The 26,894-nt window shown below is 35.3% G+C and overlaps 5 protein-coding genes across 6 annotated transcripts; 2 read left to right on the plus strand and 3 right to left on the minus strand.

The window, feature by feature from the left end:
- Positions 1 to 2,994, minus strand: LOC125842602 (pentatricopeptide repeat-containing protein At4g11690). Its single transcript, XM_049521900.1, has 2 exons — positions 972 to 2,994; positions 1 to 797 (listed from the first exon to the last, which is right to left on the minus strand). Exon 1 carries the CDS (start codon positions 2,771 to 2,773, stop codon positions 1,088 to 1,090), a length of 1,686 nt encoding a protein of 561 aa, XP_049377857.1. The 5' UTR covers positions 2,774 to 2,994; the 3' UTR covers positions 1 to 797; positions 972 to 1,087.
- Positions 2,995 to 4,589: 1,595 nt separating this feature from the next.
- Positions 4,590 to 7,595, plus strand: LOC125841501 (NADH dehydrogenase [ubiquinone] 1 alpha subcomplex subunit 8-B-like). The gene is made up of 2 exons (XM_049520648.1): positions 4,590 to 4,832; positions 7,278 to 7,595. The coding sequence occupies exons 1-2, from the start codon at positions 4,642 to 4,644 to the stop codon at positions 7,405 to 7,407; spliced, it is 321 nt and encodes a 106-aa protein (XP_049376605.1). The 5' UTR covers positions 4,590 to 4,641; the 3' UTR covers positions 7,408 to 7,595.
- Positions 7,596 to 8,622: 1,027 nt separating this feature from the next.
- Positions 8,623 to 13,346, plus strand: LOC125842452 (APO protein 1, chloroplastic). The gene is made up of 5 exons (XM_049521749.1): positions 8,623 to 8,766; positions 9,982 to 10,111; positions 10,273 to 10,337; positions 11,808 to 12,172; positions 12,288 to 13,346. The coding sequence occupies exons 2-5, from the start codon at positions 10,057 to 10,059 to the stop codon at positions 13,117 to 13,119; spliced, it is 1,317 nt and encodes a 438-aa protein (XP_049377706.1). The 5' UTR covers positions 8,623 to 8,766; positions 9,982 to 10,056; the 3' UTR covers positions 13,120 to 13,346.
- Positions 13,347 to 13,997: 651 nt separating this feature from the next.
- On the minus strand, positions 13,998 to 20,993 carry LOC125842390 (uncharacterized). 2 transcript variants are annotated; one of them, XM_049521678.1, is made up of 9 exons: positions 20,777 to 20,993; positions 20,126 to 20,271; positions 19,582 to 19,669; positions 18,965 to 19,196; positions 18,157 to 18,231; positions 17,231 to 17,328; positions 16,176 to 16,301; positions 14,731 to 14,820; positions 13,998 to 14,408 (listed from the first exon to the last, which is right to left on the minus strand). In XM_049521678.1, exons 1-9 carry the CDS (start codon positions 20,834 to 20,836, stop codon positions 14,295 to 14,297), a joined length of 1,029 nt encoding a protein of 342 aa, XP_049377635.1. In that variant the 5' UTR covers positions 20,837 to 20,993; the 3' UTR covers positions 13,998 to 14,294. The 2 variants fall into 2 exon arrangements, with proteins under 2 accessions (XP_049377635.1, XP_049377634.1); XM_049521677.1 differs by having other exon boundaries at positions 20,126 to 20,274; positions 20,777 to 20,987.
- Positions 20,994 to 22,666: 1,673 nt separating this feature from the next.
- LOC125841594 (UDP-galactose/UDP-glucose transporter 4-like) lies at positions 22,667 to 25,985 on the minus strand. Its single transcript, XM_049520744.1, has 7 exons — positions 25,804 to 25,985; positions 24,615 to 24,643; positions 24,302 to 24,503; positions 23,936 to 24,178; positions 23,738 to 23,839; positions 23,109 to 23,216; positions 22,667 to 22,997 (listed from the first exon to the last, which is right to left on the minus strand). The coding sequence occupies exons 1-7, from the start codon at positions 25,927 to 25,929 to the stop codon at positions 22,755 to 22,757; spliced, it is 1,053 nt and encodes a 350-aa protein (XP_049376701.1). The 5' UTR covers positions 25,930 to 25,985; the 3' UTR covers positions 22,667 to 22,754.
- Between the last annotated feature and the right edge of the window lie 909 nt (positions 25,986 to 26,894).

A 26,894-nucleotide genomic window follows, 5' to 3' on the forward strand; every position in this document is an offset into this window, starting at 1 on the left:
AGAATGTGGTTGAAAAAAACCATAATAGAGTTCGAACACAACAAGCAAATTGATTATCTTCGTGCATAAGGATACTCGATTACCTACAAAAAAAGATTAATAAAAAATGAAGTTGCATCATGAGCTTGTATCCATCAGCCATGGTGACTGAATTCAGGGGTGGCTCAAATTATCCAAATTCTATCACCTTCTTACTGGAGATTTCAACACAACGTGCATATCAATCCCAACAAAAACCTTAAAAAAACTCTTGATCATTCCACTATGAGATACCACAGCAAAAGAAGAATTAATCTAAAATGAACTATGCTGACAGTATCATTAGTGATTCCCTTCCTATCACTTCAAAAATCTCGATCCTTCAGCAAAAGGAACACGATGAAGTATCATCAGGGTTTGTGTCTTGACTTGAAGTTGCCCTTGTCAAGAAATTTTAGTGAGCCCGGATTGTCATCCTCAACCCACAGAGGAATCCAAACAACTTCATTAAGTTACCTTCTTTAGAGAGAAAACAACACTGACAACAACAGTAGATCCTAAAAGCCACTACAGTTGATATCGTCAACCCAATGTTATGACAGAACTACACATATGAACCATGTTACTTTTGCTGCATCATATGATGAAAAAAGTAGCATGCAGCGGTTACCAAACTCCAATGTTGATGAGACTTCTGCAGGAAGTATAGTATTAAATCGTTTACAAGCTTGTAAAGAAGGTTTCCTCTTTTCTTTTCTATCAAGAATCAGCGTAAGCTTGTGATTAATTAGTAATCTCCATAATCTCAAGAACAAGGGCTGCAAAATAACATAAACTACATTAACATGAGAACAAAAGAATGACCACATAAGATGCACTAGGAATGTAACATACGTACACCAAATGACATGAAACTACAAACACACCATATTCAATACCAAAAGGTGTTACTGACTTTTCTATAAGGTAAATCAGGGTGGCAGCAAGCTTACCATGACGATGAGGACAAGGCACTCTAAGGTATCTAAGCCTTCATTCATTTTCTAGTTGATGTTGCTTCACATGCTTATTGTGTGCATACATTTCAGGTATCGCTTTCATAATAACTTTAAGTTGTCACGTTCTTTGCCTTTTGAATCAGATCACGTGATGAAACCGAGGGTTTTAGACCAAATTTCATCATGCCACTGACTAAAACCTCGGCCTCTTTCCATTTCCCATCACCACAAAGAACTTCAATCGTCAAGCAATAGCTTGCTCCATTTGGAATCATTCCATTCTCAACCATTTTTTTGAGCAGCTTCAAGGCTCTATAGGAACTGCTCTCTTTACAGTATCCAAATATCATCGTATTGTATATTACATCGTTAGGCTGTAGATGATATTCAGACATCGATAGGAACAATTTCGATGCTTCCTTCATATTCCCTTGACTACACCACCCATGTATCAAGGCACCATATGTACAAAGGTCTACAGTCAAACCAGCTTTATGCATACGCGAGAACACCTCAAGTGCTTTTTCCATGTCGTTGGATCGAGCAAATGCATCAATAAGAATTGTGTATGTGACTTTTGAAGGAAATATGCCTCTTTCCTCCATCTCACGAACAAAGTCAACAACCTTTGATAGATTTCCAGCTCTAGAGAAACCCGCAATTAAAGTATTATACGTGATTGATGTAGGTGTTAACCCATATGACTTTATCTGATTGAACAAAGTTAATCCTTTCTCAAGCTTTCCAGCACTACAACACCCATCTATTAGAGTGTTATATGTGATCAAATTAGGGTGCAACCCAGCCAGCTTCATTTGATCCACTAGTTTCTCAGCTTCCAACACTCTCTTCTCTTGACATAACCCTCTAATCAAAGTGTTATAAGTTACAACATTGTATACTACCCCATTATGACGCATTGCATCAAATAATTCAAAAGCTTTGCTAATTTCTCCATCGCTGCAATACACGTTAATAAGAGAATTATAAGTGTATATATCAGGAAACACTCCATCAAGCTTCATCTTCTCATAAAGCTCGAATCCATCCGTTTTAAGTCCTTGCCTAAAGAAACCATTAAGTAATACAGAGTAAGTGTACTGATTAGGTATTATACCCTCGACTGGCATCGTACTAAACAACTCCTTTGCTCTTCCAGCATCATCATACTTAAAACACCCATCAATGATAGTAGTATATATTACAACATTCGGCCGCCACCCCATTTGTTTCAATTTAGCTAATGCCTCAAAAGCACCATTCAAATCACCAAATTCACAACAACCCTTTATCACTATCCCAAAACTATACATATCCAAGAACTCCTTCCCCATTGATTCTTCGAAAATCAACCAAGCCTTTTCAAAAGATCCATTCTTTATAACACTAGAAAGAATACTATTAAAAGTGTTCGATGAAGGTACAAGTCCTTTATCAATCATTTCATTAAAAAAGATCAGCCCTTGTTCTATTAACTGAGATTGAAGATGGGCATTGATGACAATTTCATATAAAGGAGTAGAATTCAAGAAACAGGAATGAGTCAAATACTGAAGTAATGAAGGAACTGTGAAATGGGGTGAAGTGATTCTGCCGGAAACTAACTGTAAGATTAGAGATTGAGCAACTGAGATGGAGTTGCTCGAGAGAAGTCCGTCTAGGATTATAGAAAAAGATTGGTGGGTTTGATGAAACCCTTGCTCGATTGAGGATTTGAAGAGTGTAAGAGCTTTGAGTGGTGGGGTTTTCAGCAATTTAGAAACAAGAACAGCTGCTCCTTGTTGGGTTTGTAACATTTTCAGTTCTATTGAAAATCCCAACACAGTTTACCCAGAAAAACGCAGAAATTAAGCATACCCAGATGAACAAGAAGACAAAAACATGTACGTATTCAGAGTTCAGGCAAAATTTATTTCACAGTAAAAGGTGGAACTTTACAGAGTCCATAAGAAAACCTGGTTCTAAGAGACTTCAACAAAAAGGTTCTGAATATCAGTGGATTGTTACAGTAAGATCACTCTGTCATTTACTATACCATTAGCACAGTTCACGTCAACGATGGAGTCGCCGGCGAATGCTTTGCCATTGTTTCTGCCTTAAAGCTCACCGGAGTCCGAAGAAACAGCTTTTAGCCCACATAACCAAAACCTGGACTCGGGTCGGTCCAAATAAAAAAGGGGAAAACAACCTAATTACACAATCATTTCTACCATATTTATTAATCTTAATTACTCACTAATTAATAATTGAGCAAACATAAAAATTATATTTATATGTTATAGCTATAGTTTACCTAATTGCGCTCCATACCAAATTTTATATTTGCTATGGAGCTTGTGATTTGTATAATTCGCTAGATACATCCAATTTTATACAAATTGTTCAGTTTTGTATAAAATCATTTATACATTGTAATTTGTATAATAAGAAATGTATTTGTATAATTATAAATATATAGGACGAAAATATATGTATTTGTATTTGTATATACAATTTTCTCTCGTTTTATATAAACACAAACGCATTTTATACATTTGTATACAGAATGACTAATTATATACCAAACCAAATGGCAAAAAATAGGATGTTTGCCGCGAATTACAAATAAAATAAACTATGAATATAACATTTAATTTGAATTGATAGTTTGCTATTTCATACAATTTTCCCTAATCTGTTAATAATTTCATATAAAATTTTAAATCAAACATACCTAGATTCATGTATTTTTGCTACTAGATACACTCTGAAATGCAAATACGTAGGTCTAAGGTGCCAGTTTCAGATTAATTAAAAAAATAAAATACAAATACTTAGGGAGAGAAGGTGAGCGAGAGAGGAACGAGATAGGAAGAAAACGTGCGAGAGAGTCACTGTATCCCAGATATGTGTGAATCACTCTAGATACATATATTTTATATACCAGATACATTTTAGAATCTATATACATTTTGAAATATAAATACAAATAGATTTTGAAATATAAATAGAGACTCGGACACCCGGTGCAAATCAAAAAAAAAAAAAAAAAACATAAAGAGAGGCAAGCGAGAAAGTCAGTATGTATCCGAAATGCATGCGAATTCACTTGGATAATTTAGCACGAATGATAATTTTAAAAACTCACAAAAGATACGTAATTAAGCCCTAAAGTAGTGAGATTTGTACTCCCTCCGTCCCTTTTTAGTTGTCCACTTTAGAAATGGCACACAAATTAAGGCAACAATGATTAGCACAGTGAAGTTACAATTTTACCCTTATGACAACTTTTCACTTCAAAATTACAACCACTTATTTGAATTCAAGTGAAATAATTTGGAGGGAAACAACATACACTTTTACAATTTTCAAGAAGTGTAAATAAGGGTATAATAGGAAAAAATTTGTTGTCCTTTCTTGATTTGTCAAAATGGACAACTAAATAGGGACAACTAAAAAAGGAAATATGGACAAGTAAATAGGGACGGAGGGAGTATTGTTTACCCCGAAAATAAACTCTTAGCCCACTTAATCAAATTACCAGGCCTCAAGCCCAATCAGAACCCACGGCTGCCCAAATAATGAGCCCAAGTTTCCGGAGAAGAAATGTACCAGCAGCAATCTGAAGACCAGACAGTTTCAATCAAAGAGTGAACGAAGTTTGTGAAGTTTTGGCGATTGGAGAATGGCTAGTAGCGCAGTGGATGCTGTAGGAAATCCGATCCCAACATCGGCGGTGCTGATGTCGGCGTCGAAGCACATAGATATTAGATGCCGGAGCGAGAATGTAGCATATCTCAAGTGCAAGAAGGACGATCCAAACCCGGAGAAATGCCTCCAAAAAGGTCAACAAGTCACTCGCTGTGTCCTTAGCCTGTAAGTGAGGAATTCACATCGAAATATTTCTTAATTCTGATAATTTTTGCCGATTTCGAGATTGTTTTTACTATTTCAGTTGTGTGATTTGTGTGATTGTCCAGTATATTATTAGGTGAAAATTTAGGGCTTTTTTGTTTGTGTATTTGCTTTTAGTAATCAGGAGTTGATAGTTTTCTGATTCACTGTGGGAAGTGTTGAAGACATGATTAAGTAAATAGATTATTTTCTTAACATGTTATTGGAGTAGGCAGAGATACTTGATTCAGGTGTCACAAAATAATAAAAAAAATAATCACATGCTTGGACTGTGATTAAGGAGATGATTAAGTGTGGCCTAGTGGTCAATGAGGTGGGTTGAGAACTGAGGTCCCTAATTCGATTCCCAGCTGAGGCAAACACTAGGTGATTTTTTCTCATCCATGTGTTGACGGGAGGTAGATTTAGTCGAGGTGTGCTCAAACTGGTCAGGACGCCATGATTATAAAATTAAGTAGATAATGCTTTCCCTCTCCAATAATTTAAGCTTTGAGATTAGGTGGTCATAAAATTTAACATCAAGTGTTTCAATTATCTTTGTCTGGTGTTATCCTGGAATGACTGTTTTGTCTTGTTGGAGAGATGTCATAACAGGGAATAGGAATAAGTGTGTGATTCAAAGAATGTCTAGTTCCAAAGAACCCTTAATTTGCCTTATAAGATAAATTATTTACCAGTATAAAGTGACCTGACTCTGAATAGAGCAGATGAATATAGACTATATTCATATTGCAATGTTGTTGGTTGGTTGATATTAGATGTTTTTTATGAATGTTTCTTTCGTAATAGTTAAAGGGAAGATGATTCACTGTTCAACTGCTTTGTAATAGTTTGATAGAGTAGTAGCAACGTTTCAACAACATTGACAGCAACATACCTAGTGCAATTTTGGCGTCTGGTGATAAGTCACAGCATTTCAGTAATAAGATATATTTCCTGGATTACCTTTATTGCACAGAGAGATATCAGAAGCATAATGCAACATAGTATCAAACAATACTATACCAGAATAAACAAGTCCACCTCCGGCAGTTAAAACAGAAAGTTTGTGTATTGAGGAACAGTAAGTTGTTTTTCATACTTGAGAGAGGTTAAACTATTGTGAACACGACGTGACTAAACGCATACTTTTGAAAGGTTGAAGAAATGTTAAGCTTGGAAGTTGACAATTCTATATAAGATTATGAATGCTTGTAGTTGTTTGTTTCTTCTTTCATGTGCTGATGAGTGTATTGCTTGCATTATAGGATGGAAATTGTAATTAGGGCTTATTTCGGTCTCTTCTGTGGTTCTACCTTCCTAACCACACCAATGCTGAATATTGTCATTCAGAGTATTTGAATGCTTATATAATGTAGGATTATATCTGGATCCATTGACTCTATGAATCAAAAGTAGTTTAGGCTTCTTTCTATTTGAATTACAATGAAACATGGTTTGGATATTGTCATGTCTATTTGGTATGCATGTGACAGGGACAATGGACTTTGATAGTTATCCCATTAAAATCCCCGAGACCTATTCTGAGACAATGCTAAAACTTTTGTTCCCTTTTTAAGGCACCTTCACACAGTGCTAACTGGTTACAGCTTATCTAAAATGTCTACAACTTCGCACTCCTCACATATCGACGTTGTAACTAAAACCTGATCAATCACATTATTGCTCAATACATTGACACCATTTTGATGCTCTCAAACTGATGCATACCCCTCTTAAAAGTGCCATTAGTTAAGTACATGAAACAAACCCTTCCTTTGCACAATCAAATCAGACCTACTTAAACAGAATCCTCGGCTACTTGTTACATTTTTGTTATCTGATGGAAAATTATATTCTCTCCTGTCACTAGTTTTATCTCTCCATCCATCCGATTTTATGAGTAGAGAAGCAACTATAAGTAACATGTGGTCAACTACTATATTCTTTTTTAGAAAAAAGGTCTTCCCTTGCTCTGTGAGATGTACTTTCTATTATTCAAGTATGTGCACATTCTTGGTGTTTACGCGTTGTACTTTTTGCAAAACCCTCTTTGTAAGCTGCTTGGGACTCCCAGCCAGTGTACATGGTAAGATTTGAATAAAAGTGAATTACCTTGTCTAGATATCCAGATTTGACATTAATGCTGTAGCCATAGGTTAATAGCCTAAATTTAAGATGGGAAGGAGAAAAAATGCAAACTAAAAATAGGGAGGAGTGGTCACATTTCTCTTCTTTTGTTGGATTTCCACTATATTTGGTCCTATTTCAGTACACGACTTGACCAAGTATTTGTTTTAAACCAAGTTGGAAGATTGATGAGTAGTCTTTATAGTTTGAACAACATTGAGAGATCTGTGTGATACTTGATAAATCATTATATTTTGTGCAACTTTGAGAAATTTAATCTGCTGTTTTATATTCTAGGTTGAAGGATCTTCATCAGAAGTGTAACAAAGAGATGGATGCTTATGCTGGATGCATGTACTACAACACAAATGAGTTTGAGATGTGTCGTAGTGAGCAGAAGGATTTTGAGAAAGCCTGTCCTTATTGACTGGCTGGCGAATGATGTTTTTCATTTAAGAAATAAGACCTTGAATGTATTTGCAAATGAAGAAGAGCATATTGTTGTTAGCACCTTTCATCGATATGTTCTGTGTTTGGAACCCTTTCACAGGGCACTTGCCAATTTGATGTTCCTCTTAAATTTGTCTTCAACATAAATCATGAAGCAGATATTCGAACATGACTTGTTTTCAGAGCATAAATTAGAATTTGGGTCGTTCGTTCTTGAAGTGTATCTTTACATATATTGCCTCTCTGTAGCACTGATGATTGTTCAATGAAATCTCCCTCCATTGCCAGTATAATATGTTTGACTGGAGATTTGTCTCCTTAACTGAATAAAAGTTTGGTTATATCATATATGTTCACTAGTCATATTTTGTACTGGGATCGACTCTTTAAGTGATGTAATGAAATTCCTGCTCATCTAGTTTGAGTTGAGCTAGTCCAACTGATCCAATTGTCATATAGTTGTCCGGAAGATTTGATTTTGTAGTCCTTTACAGTTGTATGTCTCTTTTACGAGAGATATTTATTTTTATATTTGAAGAAATTATTTTCTTCTATTCAATTTATGTATCGCTACATCTGATTGTCCACTATATTGTATTTGTACCCATAAGAATGACGGGGTACGAAATATGAGGGTCAAATTATTTGGATATTGTGTGCAAATTTGAATATTGATTCTTCAATTCTTTTGAAATGATACTTTCATATTAAGAATTATGTAACATGTAACATAGAGAATTAATTGATTGACTTTTTAAATCGTGATGGTGTCTATTATATTTCTTAAAGATAAAAATTGAATGAATCGTGTCTTAGATTATAAATTTAAACATTGTATCAAGCGAACTAAGTTCAGTATTTAATTGGAGAAGGATAGAAGGGTGAACCCATTATTCTAGAACCTTAAAGACTTCAACTAATTTTCATATTTTGGATAGATTTCTCGACTAACTAAAAAAAAAAAAAGCTTTTGCACAACTAGTAGTTAAGGAAAGTTGAGTGCTACGTTGATTGACTTGGCCAAGGAGTTTCATTTATTTAAGATCAAATTAAAGAACAAAGGGGAATATATATAATTTTTAGAAACTTGAGGGCTGAATATTTTACCCTTTTCAAACTTAATGGGTCAAAGTAATAATTACACTCTTATACGAAAATCTCGGCTTTTTCTCAACTCAAACCATTACAACTGCTTAATCTGCTAAATCCTAGCGAGGCTGAAATTCGGAGCTTTTCTGGTGAACACCCATCAATCATTTTGTCGTATAAAGCTCAAAGAAATTCAGTGGCATAACCAGTTATAGCAGAAACTCCCACATAGATTCAAGAATTTGAGGTAAAACTCAACATTTTCACTACCCCACGTCCCCTGCCCTTAAATTTGTAGTATATAGTTTCTTTAATTTTCAAAGGTGTGATCTTTTTCCCCTTTTTATTGTTCTTTTTCTTTTTGGGGGTCCAAAGATGGGATTTTGGGTTCATTTATGGTGGATTCTTGATTTTTAGTGGTAGATAGTGTACAACTTATGGAAATTGTGGAGCACCCAAGGGGCAAGGTGTGGCTTAGTGGTCAATGAAGTGGTTGTGAGAATCATGATGTCTCAGGTTTAAATCCCAGCGGAGACAAAAAACACTAGGTGGTTCTTCCCATCAGTCCTATCCTGGGTGGACAGAGGTTACTAACTCCTAGTACCTGTTGTTGGTGGGAGGTATGACAGAGAGGAAGGGGGTGGATTTGTGACTTTGGGGTAGTGGGGTGAGGCAGGAATTGGGGAGGGGCAGGTTGGTTTGTATTTTGTGATGCTATGATGTGAACTTCATATGCCACTCTTTGGACTTATGATAGTTGGATGAAAGTAATATAGTAACTAAGAAACCGCATTGATTGAAAGAGATTTGGTGTATATATAAACCCTCTTGCCTCAAGTAGGAGGAAAAGAACTGAAAAATCTTGGTGTATTGTAGCATCAGTAACACAGTTGTAAGATCCCAATTGTTCTATTGTTTAATGGATTATTTAAAACATGAATTGAATACATGAGCAGTTCTCAAGCTGACGATTTTGTACAAAACCGTCTCAGCTCTAAAATTTGGTCTCATAGTTTCATTTGGTGTATGAGTTTATTTACGAGGAACTTGGTGACTTATCAGAGTCCATAAGAATTATTTGGTACATTTTGGTTGATCTTCTGGAAAATAGCTCTTAACTCTCTGCTAATGTATGTATGTTTGTATTGATTGCTGATGATATGGTGAACATATGTTAAAAGAGAGGACTCATTAATACCTTTCAAACCTGATTGTGTTTTGGTATGAATGGAGTGTACTCTTTTCTATAGTGCTTCTGTAACTCAAGTAGGAAATCTGCTAAATATTTGTTAAGTTCTGATCCATATTGGTCTTTCTGTGGTAACTCTGTAATTCAAGTATAGAAATTTGTAAATATTTTTGTCTATTTGGATTCAAGTTACTTAATTAATCTAGTTGATGAAAACGGCCAATGTGCTTTTCTGAATTATCTTATTTAATTCCTGAACTGCTCAATTTGTAGGGGACAACCATTTGAGTTAACAAATTTGATTTCTCACTGGATCTAGCAGGCAGATAGAAAGCAAAGTTCACATAGATGCTACAACATATTTCAGCTCTGACTAATACTCCATGGTGGCTATCTCAAAATGGTTCTACTTCAATGTTCTATTTGTTTAAATTCAAATTTTACAAAGATGCTAGTGAACAACAAAAATTTATATTAGCTCATTGATTTGACAAAGTACCAAGATTCTTATTATATGTTTGTATAAGGACTTCCGTGAAAAATATTTCGTGCTTCTTTTTTCAGGTGCTTGCCCTGGCGTGGTTGTGTATAAGAAGCCTCTGCAATGGGCTTATCAACTTCCGCTGAAGGTTCCTCTTCCCTCTTTCCTAGATTATGTGCTTTTGCTCAAATACGTGGTCACTTTTCTTGCTTTCAGATTTTTCCATCATCTGCTATCAAGCTAGGATTATATGAAGCATGAAGCTAGTAATACTCTCATATATGTATAACTATTCAGTACTATGTTTTCTTGTTAGTTGTGATGTGCCTCTTTTAACTTGTCTCTTGACTGAAATTTGTCCAAGTATCTTGGATAATATATTCAGATTTCTGTTTCAAGTAATTGGTACCCTTGCGTATTGTGTGTCAACTCATTTGTCTCTTGATCTTTTCATTTGCTTAAGGTAGGATGATAATTTCCTACGGATAAATTGGATCTTAGGGCACTCTCCTAGTGTCCTGTATATTACTGATGAGTCTAAAGTTGATCCAGATGTTGAATTTAGGAATTGGGAATTATTTGTGCTGTTTGTTCCAAGAAATCTTGAATTTGGTAAATGCTTACTGTTGTTGCAGAATAAGAAAAAGAACTTTATTGAGTTAATGGTTTCTTGGCTCTATCATTAGTATCATGTTGCTGGACTACCTTGCAGTTATCTAAAAATCCATCTAACTCTCTGCATTCTGCGTCAGTGGGATCATGGGAGGGAACCTGTCTACTGATTGAACGATAGCTTGCAATCTGTTAGACCAACTTTTAGCTAGAGAGATGTTTTAGTAATAGAGGTAGATTGGAAGAGCTCTTGTTGGAAATTTATAAGGAAAGTGATGCAACTAGAGTTTGAAAATACAAGTTTATGATTGTTTCCAGCTTGACAATTTTCAGATTTAGGCTGAATGTCTCTACAGTTTTACGATTTCAGAGAGAGAAGAACATACATTAGTATCCTACAAATACATGCCCTTAAGTTAATGACTTTTTCTGAAGATACTTGAATCTTCTCAAGCTTTGAGACATAATGTCTCCAGAAAAGACAGAGCTCCAATTCAAGCTTTTTCACTTGAGTGATACTTCATTTGGCCTCCTTTTTTTCAATATTACAATTGTGATCCGTGGAGAAAGGCAGCACCTTATTTTTTACTTCCATTCATAGTTTGGCTTCCTTCTCATATTTACATCTTGAAATATTAATCTTAACATCCATAATTGATCAGTCCAAAGCTTTGGTTACTGCTAAGATCAAATTCGTAATGCTTTAACCATCTGCAAGCAGTCAACTGTTGCTTACATTCTTTCACACTTCAGTAAGTTATTTCATAATCATGTTCGAGAAACTTTATATCTGAAGTTTATTCATTTAGTTATTTTTTACTTTTTTTGAACCCTGGAGTTCATTTAGTGTTGCTGCTTTTCGGTTAAACATATATTAATCACGGAATTCCTTTGAGAAATTTGACACTTATGGTTCTTGCAATCTCTTATATTTACTATGTATCTCCTCGGCCTTGGTTTATTCCTGATGTTTCATCTGAAGGCAAGTGTTTGTTTCTGGCTGCAGTTTGATCATAAATATAATGTAACTGGTCCAAGAAGACAAGGGACCTTTCTTTGTACTGATAGGAGGCATCCCCAAGGTCGAAACTCTAAGAAACGTGAAGCTGTGCAGCAGAATGTGGATCTTCCCCCAGTCCTGCCCAAGCAAAAGAAGAAGCCATTTCCTGTACCTCTGAAGAAAATTCAGCAGGCTGCGAAGGCTGATAAGAAGTTGGCTGAGTTTGGAATAGAAAAGAAGCTTGAACCCCCTAAAAATGGATTGCTTGTGCCTGGCCTAATTCCCTCAGCTTATGAATTGTTAGATGATTGGAAAGTTTTGATTAAGGGACTTGCACAGCTGCTCCACTTTATTCCTGTCCATGCTTGTAGGTAACTTGTTAAAAAATGAACTCTCTTGATTTTCTTGCTTCTTATATTGTGAAATGAGTAATTTTGCCATTTCTGTATCAAACTATCAACTAAGTTACTATGTTTTTGTCTGCAGTGAATGCTCACAAATCCATGTTGCTCAAAATGGTCATGAGATTCAGGATTGCCTTGGCCCAACCAACAGTACCCGCAGAAGCTTCCACTCCTGGGTGAAGGGATCAATTAATGATGTACTAATTCCTATCGAGTCATACCATATGTATGATCCTTTTGGCACACGCATTAAGCATGAGACACGATTCAACTACGACAGAATTCCGGCAGTTGTAGAACTTTGCATCCAAGCTGGCGTGGATCTGCCAGGATATCCTTCACGGAGAAGGACCAAACCCATCAGAATGATAGGAAAGAAAGTGATCGACATAGGTGGATTAGTTGAGGAGCCTAGACCCTCCGTAGACACAAATTCGGCTATTATGGACCTTGATACCCATCGGTCTTTTGAACGTTTTGCTCCACCATTGGAGTCAGAGGTGCCACGTATTGCCCAGGAGACGATTGATGCATATGAGAAAGTGAAATGGGGGGTGACAAAGTTGATGAAGAAGTACACTGTCAAAGCTTGTGGTTACTGTTCAGAGGTTCATGTGGGGCCTTGGGGTCACAATGCTAAGCTCTGCGGTGAATTCAAACACCAATGGCGGGATGGGAAACATGGCTGGCAAGATGCAACAGTGGATGAGGTATTTCCCCCTAATTATGTGTGGCATGTTCAAGATCCAAAAGGAACCCCATTGAGGAGTGCATTGAAGAGGTTCTATGGGAAGGCTCCCGCTGTGGTTGAAGTTTGTATGCAGGCTGGTGCTCAAATACCTCAGAAGTATAAGCCTATGATGAGGCTAGACATTGTGCTCCCTGAAAGTGAAGAAAGTCGCCTAGTCGCATAAGGTTCTACAAGCCTATGTTGAGGATATACATTGTGCTCCCTGACAGTGAAGAGAGTCGCCTAGTCGCATAAGGTTCCTTTACTAACTCTTCTACATTGCTAAACGTACACAGTGTTTGTGTTATAAAGATGTATAAAAGTCTGGAAATGTAGCTTTCATGATATTGTTCATCTCTTCATTGGGTGAGTATCTATTGAGGCTGCAGTCTTTGTTTGGCCTCTGTTATGTGAGGATCAGGGCACCCATTTCAACTTAGAAAATCAATGTCCACATAATATAAGTCCAAAAAGATTCAAAATTGGCAGGCAATATACCTTTTTACCATTTTTCCTAATTGTTCTTGAAGACTACAAATATTTCAATAGAGTAAATGTATGATGATGAGAGATACATGAGGATGGAATAGTTAAAAAATTCTCCTAATTAATGTTTTCTTATAGAGCGTGTAAAAGAAAAACACAACACATAGTTTGAGACGAAGGGTGTAGAGCACAGTAATGTAAGTTACAAACCACAGCTTCACTGTCAACTTTCACTTTTAGCTGTTAGTACTCCCACCGTTTCATATTACTTCACCCATGCTAAAAATAGTTGTTTCAAGTTACTTGGTTCAATTAATAAAATGACAGTACTCTTTAGCATTTATTTACATGCCTTCTTGCTTTAGCTTGTCCCACTTCAGTTCAAAATGTGCCTTAAATCAGGTCTTAATCTTTCTGCATTATTTGAAGTCCATACTTCATAGTTCATAAAATCAACATGTCACAAATAGATTAAGCTTGGTAATAGTAGCATAAGTTTGCAATTGACAATACGGAGTTTAGCTGCTGAAATATACACTGAGGGAGGGAAACGAAAAAATGAATGAAATACGGTACTCATTCCCAACAATATAATTAGAAAGGTATACAATTTCTTATTGTTCTGTTGGGCACATCTCAAATTTTTCCTCTATACATAACAGTGTGTAAAAGCCTCTTGATGGGACAGGACTTCCTACAATAGCAGGATCAGTTCATTTATCCAGCAAAATAACCTCTAAGCTATAACTTAACTGCTAGAACTTCAAGAGTCTTTCAGGTAACTGTCGAAGAGGTGAAGTGATCCATTCCAAGCATCCGTCCTGCTTGGAGGTGGGTAATGATACAAACAGAAAATTGACGCCACGGTAGTTCTCAGGCAGCAGGAGCATGTTCCTGGATGGCTGCTGCCAATTTATTACGATCCTCCTCTGTTTTCGTTCTTATCAAGAATGTTCGTGCAACAACATCATCATTGTCACCATCACCCTAAGAAATATAAGCAATACATTCAACCATTTAGTGCAGTTGGAGGATAAGGGAATAAAATAAACCTATGGCATCAAATAGAAACAATTTCTTCAAGTTCTAGCTTTGTTATTCTATAAGTAACTTGATAAAAACTGGAAATCTCCAGTTAGAATGAGTGCAGCAGCACTCCAGAAAATGTCAATTGTTTTTTTTAAAAAATAACTCCATTTAAGCTTTCAAGAACCATGCTTGTTAAATCTACAATTGCAGGAGTTTGTTCAAACTGGCGCATTTTTCAAATAAAATAAAAATTACGGATATTTTTGGTTAGGATTATTACCGAGGTATGGAATATTGCAACAACGGAATTCTTCTGCAAGTTTGTTTTAATGCCTTGATACAACAATGCATTAAGCAAAATTTTTCCAACCTGCAACAAATATAAAATAGGCAAAAAATAAATGTTAGGTGTAATCTTTTTTGATAAGTAGAAAGGTTAAGGTGTGATCTAGTTCTCATGTCTAAAGAGCAAGACGACTGAAATAAGCAATTATATATCCAGCATTTATCTGGGAAAAGAAAAGGAGAAAAATGTAGGATGGACACAAAATCTTGTTTGCTTTGGAGTGTCAAGTCAAAGAGAAGTGAAAATTTTGTCTTCTTGTTGTCTTCTAGACCAATCAGTATATCATCCCTAGAATAAATAACATCCCAAACTTCCACTACTATAATGTTATCTTTGCTATTAATTTTTCATTTTTATTTTTGATAATGATGGTGTCTGGGGAAGCTCGCGCACACCTTGATTATTTCACAGGTACCTTCTACTGCCCACCAGTATAGATACCTTTTTTTTTTTGAGAAGGTAACACTTAGTATATATTTACAATACAGCACCTAGGTTTGTGCTAAAACCACATTTAAAGTGAAAAAGAAAAACAAACTGCTTCATCAGCCTGACAAAAAAGCAAGGGTTCCTATCACTGAAGCAGCATCTTCTATGTTTCTCTGGTTAACCCAAATAGATACTTGTAATTGCCCACTAAGGCTGTGTCACATGTTATATTAGTTATTATAATATTAAAAGAACCATGAAGAGAGGGGCAAACGAAAGAAGCTACGCTCATGCACTACATTGGTGACAAGCTCAACTCAGCTCGTCATTTCTTGAGCATGACTTGAATAACAAAGCAACCCAAGCTCAAGCTGTGACATGAACCTGTTGGAAATTAAGTTTGTATCTACCTCTAACTATTCAAGCTAGACAAATTCATTGACCAAAATACAGCATCTAAAAGCTAAGATCATTAGATTACTGTAAAGAGCTTGACTGATGTCTGATAAAATATATTAGACCATGGCTTAGATTTGATTTGTTTATTCTTGAATATTGAGAGATATTACTTTTTTCCTAAAAAAAAACTGAGATCTCAAAATAGAACCATACATTTGGCAAGGAAAAAGTTACGTTAGGATAAGTTGAAGACCGTTTGTGCATTTTGCTAGATAATACCAAATAAGAATTACAAATGGTTTCATTGCCAATTTTACAATTCTGCCTTTATAGTTCGACTGACAACTATATGCATCCCTTCCTACTAAAGATCCAATTAAATAAAAACTGAATAAAAGAACATTTCCTTGTTAGGACTACAACAACAATAGCATACCCAGTGAAATCCCACAAGTTGGGTCTGGACTTGTTGGGAGTAGGGTATACTATAATTTATTTATTTTGGATGGCGTGAGGGGTGCACTTGAAGCAACAAATGGTATGGAACTTACATCATTTCGTATCAGGATAGTTGGTTTGGATTCCCGGGTACCCTTGCTAACACCTTCTTTACACTTGATAGAAAGCTGACCCGTGCCCCTGTCTTTCCATGCATCTTTATCCACTGGATCAGCTGACTGAACAAATAGAAATAAGGAAAAAGAAATGTCACAGCCGGAACAGATAAAAGATTGAGCTAGACATCTCAAATTCAACACAATTTTGATACATATAAAATAAGTCAATAGCTTGAATTTGTATCTGGAAAAGAATGTTCATGGTCAAACTTTTAGTATGATGCACTTGAGGCATGAAACTGTAGTGCCTTGATGACAAAAGGCTGATTGCAATGAACAGGGTAAAAAGTAAAATGACACAACAAAAAATGGTGATAATTGTTATATGAGATATTACCCATCAACATTGCTGTAGGAGATACTTTTGTATCTGGACTAACATCTTATCTTGACCTTCTCAAATAAATTGTTATATGAGATCACAGAATGTAGCAATCTGTATGAACAATTTGTTTAGCATACTAATGTCCTAAACAAGAATTACTGCAATTTCATGCAAGAAAAAATGTGGAGTCACACATGCAAAACACAAAAGAATACAACAAATCGGACATGATTCAATGACCACCTCCATTTGCTTCACCTGCTGAAAGCTACCCTTGTGCATGTCATAGAGCCTAATAACAATTATTATACAGAATGTTGGCAGAATAAAAGAGTAACAGCTATGACATGCCTCAGACAAAATTGACCATCACAGTTCAGTTCATCAGTCACTCGTTGTCAACATGAAACATGCCTAAGTTACTAATCATACAAATATTGATGCGAGAGAAGCAGTATGAATAAAAATCAGAATTCTTAAAGGATAGTATATATCTAGACTAAATATAAGTGAAGTCCAAAGACTTTAAAAATGGTTGGTAACCATCCAGTAATATGATTTTCTTTTATTGTTATAGCCATCCAGTAATATGATTGGAGCACCAAAAAGGACTATACAGGATATATTTCTTTCTAAACAGGAGTAAGCACTTGTACTACGTTACCTTCACATAAAGTTTACATTTGACCTCATGGACAACAGTGACTCCCTTTTCTTCTGTCTTCTTCACAGATGGACTGCTTGGCTGCTCCACTTCATCTTCTGCATTACAAAAATAATCTCCACAGTTATGGAGCAAATAAAAAAAAAGGGCAATCTCCTGAGGCAAATAGTGAAAAATTAAAAGAGTAGTCTCCAAAAAATTTTATGAGATGAAATCCTTTGATGCAGCCCAACTACTTCTTTAGTATAATACAAAAACTGTATGCAGGGTCAGTAAGTGTTTAGACTCTGTATATGACAGTATTCTTTTTTTCCCTGTTACTCTTCTTTTGCCATGCTATAAAAATTGAGAAAACAAAATCCTGGTCGTTTTAAATGGCTAACAGTTAACACTAGGTATGTGATGGCCTAGTCTTAGATTGACTTGTTTTCAGCATTAGAAATAGATACTACTGCTTACACAATATTATCCTCCATTTGTTCTGTAATCATTCATTAGTCTTTAGTTCCTACCAAAATCTGTTACATCAAAGGTGTGACCTTCAAGTGATAAATTTTGAAACTTAATTGAATTGGAGCAAAAAAGAACAGACACTTGTCTCAAACTCCAAAGTTCATGTTCTAAAATCCCAAAAAGAAAAGAAAATAATGGTATTTCCCCTTTACTGTTGACGGCTGCTCCAACAGTAAAAGGCGGCTCACCAAGGCTCGGTGCTTGTGCCAGATGGAGGTAGGCATTTTACCTCCACCTTATGGTTCAGATGAACAACTACTAAAACTTAAAAAAAAAGAAAAGGAGGGGGAGGGGNGGGGGGTAACCGGTTTATACTGACTTATGAGGAGTTTCAAGAAGCACGAGAGATTAAGAGGTAACTAATAACTTGACCTAGTGAAAATCAACTGAAGCATGAAAACACCAAATCTTACCAGCATCTTGGACATCATTAGCAGCAGCAGTTTTCAGAGGTACCAAATTCTGGGTTTGTACAGAAGGTTGAAGCCCTAAAAGGATAAGCAAGTTCAGCAGTCAAATAAATCTGTAAGCTATTTGACAAAATCAAAAGATTATATGAGCATGGAAGAGACTTGACCAGAAGAAAAACATAGTTTTAATCAGAGGTGTAGTTGGTGATGCAGTCCTTTCTGTTCTCCCCAATTATCTCTTCCACCACACAATACAATTACTTTTGGTCAAGCAACTGAATAGAGCTTTTGTTTTTACATAACTGGAAACATTACAACTTTTTTTTTGATAAGGGGAAGGTCAGAACATTTGGTAAATTGATAACAAATTGGTTCATCCCATACTTTCTTAACAGCTGAACTAGGCTATTATGCATCAGGTGCAAGATTGGTTATTTATTTCAATCTTCGGAAGAATTTATGATATTATATATCCCACTTCCCTAGATGTAATGAGGATTGATGTACCCTAAATAACTGGTCCATGATCACAGAACTACTGCAGGAAACTGACTTCAGAGAAGTGTCACATCTGTGTATTAAATTAAAAATTCCATAAGAAATGACACCTCAGTTCAGATTTTTTTCCTTTGATTCACTTCTGCTACATAGCAGCAGTGAGCTAAATTAGTCTAAGAACAAGCTAATACTATAACAGGATCCAGTTATTTTCTTCCCTACTGCTAGAATAATAGAGATACCAGAATATTAAAAAAGAGTAAAAAATAGAAAAAGAAAAGCAATAAAAGCATCCAGGATAAAGAAGACTCACCAAATGAAAAGGGAGTTGTTTTGCTAAAGAGAGCTCCTGAGTTCCATGACGCACCAAAACTTGAAGATGAATTAGCCACAGGAGCATCAGGTTTGAGAAAAGATAATCGACCATCACTCTCCTTATTTTCTGACTCTAGGGTTTTCAAAGCAGCTTGGGATCCATGTGCAGATTTGATCTCTCCATTGGAAGAATTAGCTTTCAGCCAATTCACAATGTCACTAAACTTCTCCTGCAATTGAATAACCACAATTGAAACACCACCAGTATATGAAGAAGCAGATATCAAGTCCTATACATGTTCATTTTCATATGAAAGCTTTCATCAACTAGCACTATTTTAGGCGAGTTCAAAACAGAAAGCATGTCTAGCATACAATAGATGATATGCTCTTCCAAAAAACCTAGCAGAAATATGTTGACCTGCCCTATCTCAGCAATGAATTAGCAAACTAAATTGCATCAATATAGGGAAACTGACTAAGGAACACATCCTCAACTAAAGCAATTTATAAAGAATCTTTGTAGTGTGTGTATATACATTTACTGGAGTAAGACTCATATTAACTGGCTGAGAAAAAATTGGAGCATGAAAATCTGAGAGATGCCGAAGATACCTTGATAGTTGAAGAATGGTTTAAGTAGTCTTGAATTCCATCTTCCCAAAGTTCATCAGGGTGGTTCTGTAACTGTGTTTGAACCCAACTGCTCATAAAAAACAGTAGAATTCACTAGTTCAATATAGACTCTACATCTGCGAAAGCTTTTTATCCTCCAATGAGACTAGCAAATTCAATGGAGATGAATAAGAAAGAAAACAAACTCTCTCTCATAAAGGAGAACAACCAGTGAGTTAACTACAGCAAATAAATGAAAACATAGATTGACATGCTGGCTGCTGCTACCATGTTTGGAGGAATAGAGTGAGATTCCAGAGAAAGCAAGTTTGACTTTCAATAAGATCAGGTTTCCACGTTTTCACTTTTATTTATCTATTAATACTTTGGTATTGTTTTCCTCATTTTTTTTTTTTTGGGGGGGGAGGGGTGTGGATGGGGGTGGAGGGATTGCATAGATTCAGAAAGAATATAAATTGTCCATAGAGAGCATGTCAAATTACATCTTGAGAAGTAAAGTAGTTGAAACAGAAAGATGAGAGACCTTGCGAACTGAGTATTGAGAGCTCTCACATGCTGTCTAGATGATTCGGCCCTTTGCATATCTAACTGTGGAGCCTTCGTTTGCGGTTGGGATTGCTCAGCCTTTTGTGAATCAAAAATTGATCCCATTATTCTCTTTCCTTGAATCTGCTTTAGAACCAGCAAACACGTAAGAGATATGATAAGGGTCAGCACAACTATCTACAAGGATTCTACTAATATTTCACACAAAAAAAATGCTATCTTTACACAAATTAGATGAATTTTCCTCCTTTACACAGTTGAACTAAGATTTAGAACAACAGGGCAGCTCTAACCAATCAATAAACTATGATCTCCATTCCAAATTAGTTACTCTCAGCTCTATGAATATTCCTACAATCCTCTTCCACTTTGTTCACATCCATCTCATTCCAATACCAAAAAAATCATCTTTTTAATAGAATTAACAACTCTAATATCCAAAAATTCAAACCACATACTATTAACTAAAAAAAAAAACCTCCAACACAAATTTGACTGCATTCGCTAGTTTACACACTTGAAAAACTGAAACTTCAGCACAAAAGAGCAGCTTTAAGAGCTATGCTTCAAGTTTCGAAGCACAATACACTGCATATAACAGTTGAGAGTAAAGAAAAGACAAACTCACTGAGTCGTTTGTGAACGATTTGGAATCGGACGGAGCGAATCGTTTGGTTCCTCTCATCATCGAGATTATTAAAAACACAAATTCAATTTCTGAATACACAGAACAATTTGGGATTTTGTTTCAATTTTTTTGAAAATTAGGGTTTTTTGTTCTTCTTGTTGTTGCTAGTGAAGAATGAACAGAGAGTTGGAAGAGGGGAAATAGTATCTGGGCCGTGAAATTGGGTTTTGGGGCATAAATATTCAATTCGGGATCGTTAGATTCGATTATGGAAAATTTAGGGCTTGACGGGTATCGCCGTTGTGGGGCCATGCTGTTCTCGATAATTATAAGGAGTCGTTTGATAGAATGTATTAAAAAGAACAATACGTGCATTAATTTATGAAATTATTAGTGATATTAGTAATTTTAATACATATATTAGCATGATTAATGATATCGTTGTTTCTTAAAATCTTTTTCATATTCTTTTTTTCACCATATTTGTAGAGGGTATATCCAACACTATTTTTATACACCATATCAAACAATTTTGTACAAGTTTGTTGATAGCTGATTCTGAAGAGAGTTATGCACGCATTAAATTTCGCATAATATTATGTTTGGTAGTTAATTTGGTGATAAATTAAGTATATATAAAATTATTAATGTGCTTGATTTTCTATTTGATAATCCATATAACGAATAGATAGTATAAGTTATAAAGAAATTTATGTATAACTTATAATGTGAGTACTAGTAAGTTGTAATCCATATCACATTGATAGTTTTCTGTGCAAAATCAATCGGACTCTAATGTGAGTATGAAAATTAAAAAAAAAATCTACCAAACGGTCCCTTAATAACGGAGCACTAAAAACGGCTGTAATTTTCACGTGGGACATGTGGTATTGTCTTTTTAGCAGTCTAATTTGACAGACACCCCAGCCACATCCTCATGACACAGTGGGACCCAGCACTTCTAAATGTTTTTTTCTTTAAAAAATAAATAAATTGTATCCGAGCAAGGAAAATGATAATGGGGAAGGGTGCAGTGATGAAAACTCAGAGGTCTCAAGTTTGAACCCTAAATATAGAGAAAATTCTGTTAGAATCATTATTTCTGAATGAGTCATGTAGTGGACAATCTAAGTTCAAGTTATTCGAATGCGCCTCTAAACTAATTTAGCTAGAGAAATTTTTTTTGTTTGTCTATAAGACTATAAATAACTGGTAGACTTATAAGTTACATGTTTGAACGTGTCAGTGAATTTTATCTATAATGCTTGTTTTAGGATAGACGATCTATTTTATATTTTTTTAAATATGGCCTTTTCCTAGACTACGCGTGAAGGCAAGATATCTCTTTGTAGATAATTTTTGTAAAATGTTTTCAACACTTCAAAATCAAATTCACTTTCTCAATATAAACAATTAAAAGATTCGCATGAATGTGCCAGTGAATTCTATCTATAATGCTTGTTTCAAGATAGACAACCTATTTTATATTTTTTTAAATATGGCCTTTTCCTAAACTACGCGAGAAGGCATGATATCTCTTTGTAGATATTTTTTGTAAAATGTTTTCAACACTTCAAAATCAAATCCACTTTCTCAATATAAACAACAAAAGATTTAGTGAAATCCCACAAAATGGGGTCGAAGAAAGATAGAATACACACATATTTTACCACTACCTCGGAGAGAGGCTGTTTCCACCACTTTTGCTCAATATAAGTAAGAGAACAATGTCAATCAGTCTTCTACCAAAGAAATGGGGATCAAGGAAAGTGCACAATTGAATCCAAGAATTCCCTTGAAATCTTTTTTGGGAGTTATAAATTTAAACAAAAAACTCCACCTTAATATAGAGCTTTTAATATTCTTTTTTTTTACAACCAAGAAAATAAATAAAAATCAAAAGAAAGCAAATAGGCTTAAGAAAAACAAAAACAAAGTGGTTAGCAGCAACTAACTAAAACTTATTTACTTTTTTAGCTCATACTAATGGTCTCTTCTCTTCATCTGCAGTATTTTCTGATGATATGTTTTCCTCTTTGTGACGACTCCGCCTAATATTATCCGATTGCACAGCTCGTTGAGGAGGTTTACTGTCAGGCAAGAGGCGCGAAACAATTCCCATTGATATTAACAGCAATCCAGAGAAATGTTGTTCGGTTAGTGGCTTAGTAAAGATCAAGGATGACAACAACAATGTCACAGCCTTTCTTGCTGTTGTTACCTGTTATATGAATCGATATGTGTAAACGTGTCTTTCGTTTTGAAAACTAGAATGAGAGAAACGAACAAGAAGAATACTGTGACTAGAGGATTAGACAATCAAGAGATTTACCATAGCAGTAGCGGCAGCACCAAAGATAGCAATGAGTGATAAAACTGAAATTTGACCGATGAATGTGGCCATTGCTTCGAATACCAAGACCCCATAAACATATGGATGCTGCAAGATACACAGCAGAATGTGAGTGTAATTTAACTTCGTAGCAGCCAGACGAAAAGAATTTTATCAAGTTCTACATATGTCATCATTCATAACTAAATCTGTGGATATATAATAGAATGAACATAAATAACTAAAGATTAGTTGAATGTAGAACACACTGTGATAATGGTTACTCATTCTGTTTCACATTATGTTGCTCGGACTCTCAAAAAATGTTGTTGCACCCGTGTCGGACAGTCCAAAAATGCACTTTTTTTGGAGTATCCAACACGCACCCATTGATATTTTTGAAGCGTCTGAGAAACATAGGCTCTAAATGCACAAATCTGACAAGATCAAATAAGATTGCAAGAAAAAGAAACTGTATGCTGGATCAAGGGATAGTAATGCCTAATTCAAACCATTCGAGACAAATGTATTCTCTCAATTCGTTATTCTCCGTATCTCAGGACAAAAAAACAAAAACAAGTGAACATGGTATAATATAAAAAGAATTAGAGGGGGATTTCTTTGTTAACCTCGGAACATGATTTCCATGCAACAAAGAGTTCTCCTGTTAGTATCATGGGAAGAAGTAGAACAGGTGCGCCAACAACTGTTGAGCAGAATAGCATCTCCATCTGATACAATTTAGTAGGACAATCAAATTATCAAAATTATTACTTGACATACACATGTGCTTTAATCAGTCATGTGGCAAACCATAATCACAATACCTGAGAAGTATCAGGATTCAGTGTAAAAATCGCTTCCTGCAGATTACCGAGAAAAGAGTCCATTACCAGTGCACCAGTTATCATAATGACACCGATGATACTGAAATTCGGAGAAGTGTTGGCATCCGCTAACGTGAAAAATATCAGGCCCCCAACGAAAAGCACAGCCGAGACATATTCTTGAACAGGGTATTTTCTCCTCAAGCTAGGCATAAAGGCGCCCACTACCATTACCGGTAGTACCTACACTCAAAACATGAACATAGAAGATTTAGACCAATGCCCGGATGGATTGGCGAGCACCATCACCACTTTTACCAATATTTTTTTGTAATGTCAAGTGTAACGATTAAGTTTTCAGTGTACCTTAGTGGATTTGAACATGATTTGTGCTGGATAGTTTAGATAAGCCAAGGATCCCTTTGTTAATCCATGAGAACACATGAGTACAACAGAGAGCTTCACATATATTTTCCATGGGTTCACCATTTGCTTTGTGGTGAAACCTTGTATACGTATGAGAAATAGATATACAAAACCTTGTACAAAGGTAAAATACCACCCATAGCTGAAACCATGATTGAGAAAAAAAGTGTCACAAATAACTTTTATGTAGATATTATGACAATGATCAAGGTGAAAAAAGTAATTAAAATTTTGAAGGAAGACAGTAGTCTACCTGAATCCCAGTCGATTGTATACATACTCCTGCAAATAGAAATAAATAAAATTGAAGCATTTACTTCGCAACGTGGAATTTGGTTACAAACTAAGAACAAAATTAAACCTAACACTGATAGAAGAGAAGAACATCATTAAAAAGCACTCAATATCAAAGGATTAAAAGGGAAACGCGGTGCTATAAGCTCCCGCTTTGCGTGGGGTCCGGGGAAGGGCCGTACCACAAGGGTCTATTTTACGCAACCTTACCCTGCATTTCTGCAAGAGGTTGTTTCCACAGATCGAACCCGTGACCTCTCCTGTGCATCCACTATACAAGAACAACTACACCTCAACCCCAACTACTCGGGGACCGTCCATTTTGCTCTATATAAACCCATTCCACCACAAATATCAATTAATTTGAGGTTTTGTAACACTAGAAGCTCTCTACATTTACTAATGACATACAAATCACTAGATAGACTAAAAGAAACACTCAGCCTAATGTAAGCATCCTAGTTTTAACTAAGCCTTAATATAGCCCTTGGGAAATTACCCTTCCGGAAAACGTTAGACTCGAGTTTAATGTTAGCTCATATATTTCTCAACCTTACCGACAAAACACTTGATTGTCGTCTAAAGTTTGCTCAAATGGTATCTTTAGATCGTGGTCTAAAGGTCCATAACTTGCAAGACAAATAAAAAGATGGTCATTCACTAATCAGCTCTCCCAAAACTGGTGAAAATTTCCACAAGCACACAAACGACCTCTGCATCTGTTAAATATCTCCTGCATTTTCATTTGTATGATGTCCCTATAACAGAAGAAAAACAGTAACTATTGGGCAAAACTTTAAAGTCAATGTAACAGTAATCCAATGATGAAAAAACACTTATAAGAAACTTCCTACAAGAATATATATTGTTTGTGTTATTTCCTTTTTTAGTTTGTTTTAAAAAAAATGTTTCTATCCCTTTTGGCAACTCACTTTTCATGTGTCATATTTAATACCACAAGATTAAAGATCAGTTCGTACATTCTACATATATTTATTAAACAATTCAGAAGTTCTTTTACTTTCTTAAACTCCATTACAAGTCAAAACTGAACAAACAAATCAAAACGGAGGAGTAATATAAATGAAAAACCATAGAATATTGATTGAAACAGGGAAAGAAAAAGAAGAGAAAAACATGAAACAGACCTCACATAAGCCATTAACAAGATAACCAAAGAAGAATCCAGAAGAACAAATGAGGAATTGTTGCCATTTGGGTCTATCAGTTAGTGAAATCCCAAACAAAAACCTTGCTTGATCATCACTCTTCATCTCCTTCCTCTTCCCTCAAACCCCTTTAACTCTAACACACAAAATAATCAAAAAAGATTGAAACTTTTCAAGGAATTCAAGAAAAAAATTCAAAAACCCCTCAAACTCTAACAAGCTAAAAAAGTTTAAAAAGGTTGCAACTTTAAGCAATTCAAGAAAAAAAAAATCAACACCCCATCAAACCCCTCAAACTCTAACAAGCTAAAAAAGTTAAAAAGATTGCAACTTTAAGGAATTCAAGAAAAAAAATCAACACCCCATCAAACCCCTCAAACTCTAACAACCTAAAAAAAGTTGAAGAAAAGACTTCAACTTTAAGAAATTCAAGAAAAAAAATCAACAGCCCAATAGTTGCATGGTCTCTTTTTTTGAGTGAACAAAGTAAGAAAAAACGGCAAATGCAACACCAACAAAAGAATGAAAAGGTTCAAGAAAAGTATCAGATTTTTTGCTTAGACTTGTCAGTCACTCAATTTTCTCTTTCCTTTACTTGAAATCCCTATTTCTCTCTGCTTTAAATGGAATTAAATCCTAGTAAATAACGCCCTTAAAGAACCAAAAAAAAGAGGCCTTGAAAAAAGGAGAAAATATGGAATGAAAGATTATTGAAACAAAGTTTACGTGAGCTATATTTGAAGCGTTACTAGATTGCCATATTAAATTAGTACTATATATTATAGGGTTCACATTCTATATTGTAAAATTGTAGAAAACTAGAAATAGTCAAAAAGTTTTTCATTTTGGTTTAGTATCGTTAATAATTTGTTTCATTCTCCTTCTTTCTATTGTTTTTTGTTATGACTTTTTCATTTTTGTTATTTTTTGCTAAACTATTTTGAACAATATTTTCTTGAGTTGAGGATTTGTTAGAAACAACTTTGATAAGATCTGCATACACCTATCTTTCAATTACATTGGTATGTTGTTGTAGCATTTCATTTCGATATAATTTTTCTACATTTTTT

Source organism: Solanum stenotomum, chromosome 10 (genome assembly GCF_019186545.1).
Source record: "Solanum stenotomum isolate F172 chromosome 10, ASM1918654v1, whole genome shotgun sequence".
NCBI lineage: Eukaryota > Viridiplantae > Streptophyta > Magnoliopsida > Solanales > Solanaceae > Solanum > Solanum stenotomum.

Coding starts and splice junctions, on each gene's coding strand:
- LOC125842602 (XM_049521900.1), bottom strand. CDS start 2,773: ATGTTACAAACCCAACAAGGAGCAGCTGTTCTTGTTTCTAAATTGCTG.
- LOC125841501 (XM_049520648.1), top strand. CDS start 4,642: ATGGCTAGTAGCGCAGTGGATGCTGTAGGAAATCCGATCCCAACATCG. Junction 4,833..7,277: donor ACTCGCTGTGTCCTTAGCCT/GTAAGTGAGGAA, acceptor TTTATATTCTAG/GTTGAAGGATCTTCATCAGA.
- LOC125842452 (XM_049521749.1), top strand. CDS start 10,057: ATGCTACAACATATTTCAGCTCTGACTAATACTCCATGGTGGCTATCT. Junction 10,112..10,272: donor ATGGTGGCTATCTCAAAATG/GTTCTACTTCAA, acceptor TTCTTTTTTCAG/GTGCTTGCCCTGGCGTGGTT. Junction 10,338..11,807: donor CTTATCAACTTCCGCTGAAG/GTTCCTCTTCCC, acceptor TTCTGGCTGCAG/TTTGATCATAAATATAATGT.
- LOC125842390 (XM_049521677.1), bottom strand. CDS start 20,836: ATGATGAGAGGAACCAAACGATTCGCTCCGTCCGATTCCAAATCGTTC. Junction 14,821..16,175: donor CTATCCTGATACGAAATGAT/GTAAGTTCCATA, acceptor TATTTGTTGCAG/GTTGGAAAAATTTTGCTTAA. Junction 14,409..14,730: donor TTGCAATATTCCATACCTCG/GTAATAATCCTA, acceptor TATATTTCTTAG/GGTGATGGTGACAATGATGA.
- LOC125841594 (XM_049520744.1), bottom strand. CDS start 25,929: ATGAAGAGTGATGATCAAGCAAGGTTTTTGTTTGGGATTTCACTAACT. Junction 24,644..25,803: donor TTGTTAATGGCTTATGTGAG/GTCTGTTTCATG, acceptor TTCTATTTGCAG/GAGTATGTATACAATCGACT. Junction 23,217..23,737: donor CATGGAAATCATGTTCCGAG/GTTAACAAAGAA, acceptor TGTATCTTGCAG/CATCCATATGTTTATGGGGT.